Below are 4,529 nucleotides of genomic sequence, written 5' to 3' on the forward strand. Positions count from 1 at the left end.
TTGTCCACAAGTTTATTCATACCTTGTTTGGATTAATTGTATCCACCTCATGCTTCAATAAAAAAAAGATTCAATCTTTACATGACCTAAGAAAACATATATTTCCTTTTCGTGAGTAGCAAGGAGAAATCAATGATTAATGTAATCAATTTTCATATGAGCTCAAGAATTGGTAATTTAAATTTGGTTATTTCGTAATAGCGGATCTCACCGTTTGTATGGTAATTTTAATGAGTATCTCTATATAAAATGGTATGAGATCCAAGGTTCAAAGTAAAATCCATTTTACAATAACATATCCTCGCTAGATATTTATATGCAATATTTTTATTTTAATGTTTCATAAGTACACCACCAACATAACATTTTTCTCAAAAGAAACATGATCTTGGCCTGATTCACAAACCCATCAATAAAAACACAATCACAGCCTAAATTGTGCCAATTGTTGAACGTTGATAGGATGACAGTCGGTAGAGGATCCAGAGTAGGCCCTCTGAGCAAGAACAGCATTCGCAGCTTGAGTTGGATGGAAAGCATCCCAAAACACGTATTGATCACGGTTGAAGCATGGTGTTTGTAATGGAAGGCATGTCATTTGTCCTTGGTTCCTCCCTACCCCACAACATGCTGTATCTCTCACTGTAAACCCTGTGATATACAAAAATATTTCAAGTTCAAAGTCATAATCCCAATCATTCACCACTAGAACAACTTCTCACGATGAGGTTAAAATTAAGTTGTGTTGTCGATTATTGATTACCATATCTTGCAGGATTATTCAAGATGTCACCAAAAACACCATATGTGTTTCCATACACAAATATGGCTCCAGGGTGCGAGCCATCATTAAACCGATCAATTAGTTTTTTGAGTCCCTCATTAAAGGGTCCGATCATCTGGTTCACCGAATCCACGCATCTCCCAGCAGGTGCTTGACCAGTGGCTAACTGATTTGGAATGCACCCAAGTGGTCCAATCCCTGGTATAAAGAATTTCCGTAGTCCTAAACTGTATAGTGCCTATATATATCGAAAACACTCATAAATATTAAACTATAGTAAAGAAAGAAAAACTTAAAGACATATATATTATACGTGAATTTGGAGGGCGTAACGGTTGAGAAGGATGTTGGCAAACGCTTCCGGAGTGTAAGTGCGACGTGAAGCATAAATGTTTGGCATGAGGTAATTGTTAATGTAGTCGTTGCTACCAAATACCATGACTACTATGGAATTTGAGAGTAACTGGGTGAGGTTCCCTGGGCTCATCATGCTCCTTAATTGGCCTAATGTCGTCTCAAAGTTCACAACTTGCTGGCTCAAGGTGTAACGGTCTCCCTGCAATAAAAGCATGCATGAAATAGTCAATTAATGTCACATCTAGCTATATCCTTCAAGCGAAATACTTTTAGACTTTTTACGTTCAATTTGTTGCTTTATGCACTCCAAAATAATCATGACACTCCACTATGTTTCTATTTCATGGAGTTCTTAGTTGTTCATTTAATTTTTCATAAATTTATGACGTTAAACATGGGGTTGGTTTAACTTCCAAAGTCAAAAAGGTAGAAAGTTACATAGTGTGAGCCACTTTCATCTAGGATGCCACCAGCAGCAGAAGCATAATTAACACCCCCTAGGATCCTATTTCCGGCTGTTGTAGGGTCTAAAAATGGAGGTGGAGCGGGTATTCCCAACCAATCTCCTATAAACAAAAATCATTAATCCTCCCACGGTTAACTTATAAATATACAACTGACGAATAAATTTGTTAATTTATGAATGTGAAATAGTTAATTGCTTACCAAGAATGTCGCTAAACGTTCTTGCATTACAAAATCTACCAGAAGGACCACGATAGTAATCGATACCATAAGGATAATAATTAGCTTTTGCCATGCTCCTCAAGAAGTTGTTATTCCCATTATCCACCAACGAATCTCCCATAACCCATATCGCTGGAGCCTGCGCTGCTCCCATGACACCTTTCCACCAAGATGCCACCACCACTACCGCCGTGAACCACCATATGCGTCTGTTCATTGTCGCTAAAGTTTGGACACAGTCCTCTGATGTAAAGATGAAGGAGCTAGGAGTTAACTTGCATGACTATATATACAAAATTTTCAATCATAGGACATATATGATGAAGATTATCTGTTTGAAACGGTGAAAAAGGGTCACAATTCTCTAGCTGTTGTCTAAAAATAGTCCTTATTTGGAGGCTTTTGTGCACTAAAACTCTTAGCTTTTTGACTTCTTTTTGGGATCATAGTTTGGCTATGTCATGACGTTTATGATAGCATACTCGAGCAAAACTCATGTGACAATTTCTGTGGGCGGTATTCACCGGGTCTCACATGGGATGTATGTAAGAAAAACAAAGGGAAAATAACCAACGAAGTTTCCAAACCGTTTAAAAAACCTCAATAATGTTTTGTTTGTTCAAAAAAACCCAACAAACTTAACATTTTATCTAAAAAGCCCAACTAAGTTACACTTTCTCGAAGGTTAAATAAGAGAAACAGATGTCGTAACTTATTACCGTATCGGAAAGATGATTTGTTAGACTAACGAAGTTTCCAAAACGTTTAAAAAACTACAATCGTGTTTTGACTGTTTAAAAAAAACCCAACGAACTTAAACAAAACAAAATTGGAATTTTCTGAATGGTATGAAACTTTGTTGGACTTTTTAGACAAAATGTTAAGTTCGTTGGGTTTTTTTGAACAGACAAAATATGATTGAGGTTTTTTAAATTGTTTGGAAACTTCGTTGGGCTTTTAAGTCATTTTCACAAAAAGAAAAAACAATAATAAATGGTAAGATTTTTTAAAAAATTTAAACTTGGGCATATATAGGTTGTTATTATTAGTAGGTATTAAATAAGGGAAAAAAGTTGCTCCAAATGAATTTTGGTTTCGATAAAGATATCGACATAGATCGACCTTGTTTACATCCGTCTTGATATATCTACTTGATAATTTTATCCTTCCATTTAAAAAATAAAATTTTGGACTTTTTGCCCGTCAATTAATATTGGGGAGATGGATTATAAGATTTCATTTAATAGCGAACAGATAGAAAGATTGTATAACATGTTAGTTATTCTTAAAAAAAACGTATTCGCTTACTTAAAAAAATAGTTCAATTATTTTTGTAAAAGGAAAACCATTTTGAAGAATTCATAAAAAAAAAAATTTACATAGACATAACGGGTAAAGAAACAAGTTGTACCGCAATCCTTTTTTGGATTGAAGTAAAAAGAAAACCGGTCATTTTTTTCCTTTTCAGGTATACACATGGAACCAATATTTTCAATTAAACCATTCAATTCGGTAGTATGTGGTATCTTCTATGTTTTTGATGTATAATTTGTCATTTTAAGTTTGACATATAATTTGTCAATTTTGTATTATGTGGCATTTGATACTTATATTAAAATTTGTCTATCCGTATCAAATATTGGAAGGAATGTATATCTCAAATCACAATAATATGTTGCCCAACAAAAATATTTAAATTATAAATATGATCCATAAGTAAACATTCAGCCTACTCCTACTGCATATCCTCACTTGATGAATCCAAAACGCGTAATCCTTCAAATTCTATTTGTGTCAACGATCAATAAAGTGTCCAAGAATATTAGTTGTATATGTTTTGATAACAATTTATTCCATTTAAATGTATATCCAACATTTTCAAGTGATGATACACAAGTGAAGTAAGGATGAATGTTTATTTATCGTCAAATATTTTTTTTAAACATTATTGTGATTTGAAATTTTTTGTTGGCCAACATTTTATTATGATTTGCAATATACATTCGTTAGTTGTATGTATTCGTTTGAATACTTTTCAAATGGTGATATGAAAGTGAAATGTTTATTTATCGTCAAAAACATATGAACTACCACATAGTACAAAAGGTGAATGATTTAATTGATTTTTTTTTTTTTTTTTTTTTTTTTTTTTTTTTTTTTCATGTGTTCACTTAGAAAAATTGATAGAAATTGATTTTTCTTAATAAATTCAGTGAACAGATTTACTGCAAGACTTTTTTTAAGAAATAAAACGTAAATAGTTTTGCTTCTTTTGCAAGACATTTTTAAGAAATAAAACGTAAATAGTTTTGTTTCCTTTTTTAAGGTAAGTTAACATATTTTATTTTTTAAAAATAACTAAACATGTCTATGGATAATTTTTTTTCTCTCTCTTCCGTGTTTAATAAATACTGGTATTTCTAATATTTGATCAGAGGCAAAAAAAAAAAAAAAAAAAAAAGTCCAAACATTTCTTTTTAAGTGAAATAATAAGATTATCAAATGGAAGTCATGACCTCTAAAAATATCATTTTCTATTTTTAGAAAACACCTTTCGGTTATGACAATTCATCCCTAGCTATAGTCTTGTTTTTATCTCCTCATTAATCATTTGTTATTAATCATTTGTTACTTGTATGTTCTATTAGACAAAATTATATATATATATATATATATATTGTAAATGGATAGGACATGAGTC

The 4,529-nt window shown here is 32.1% G+C and overlaps 1 protein-coding gene across 1 annotated transcript; it reads right to left on the reverse strand.

Annotated features, from left to right (window-relative positions):
• Positions 1 to 305: 305 nt before the first annotated feature.
• Positions 306 to 2,201, reverse strand: LOC145039064 (GDSL-like Lipase/Acylhydrolase superfamily protein). The gene is made up of 5 exons (XM_078987205.1): positions 1,808 to 2,201; positions 1,580 to 1,707; positions 1,098 to 1,340; positions 764 to 1,022; positions 306 to 651 (listed from the first exon to the last, which is right to left on the reverse strand). The coding sequence occupies exons 1-5, from the start codon at positions 2,043 to 2,045 to the stop codon at positions 425 to 427; spliced, it is 1,095 nt and encodes a 364-aa protein (XP_078843331.1). The 5' UTR covers positions 2,046 to 2,201; the 3' UTR covers positions 306 to 424.
• Positions 2,202 to 4,529: the final 2,328 nt, after the last annotated feature.

This window comes from Lactuca saligna, chromosome 4, assembly GCF_052625555.1.
Source record: "Lactuca saligna cultivar CGN05327 chromosome 4, ASM5262555v1, whole genome shotgun sequence".
NCBI lineage: Eukaryota > Viridiplantae > Streptophyta > Magnoliopsida > Asterales > Asteraceae > Lactuca > Lactuca saligna.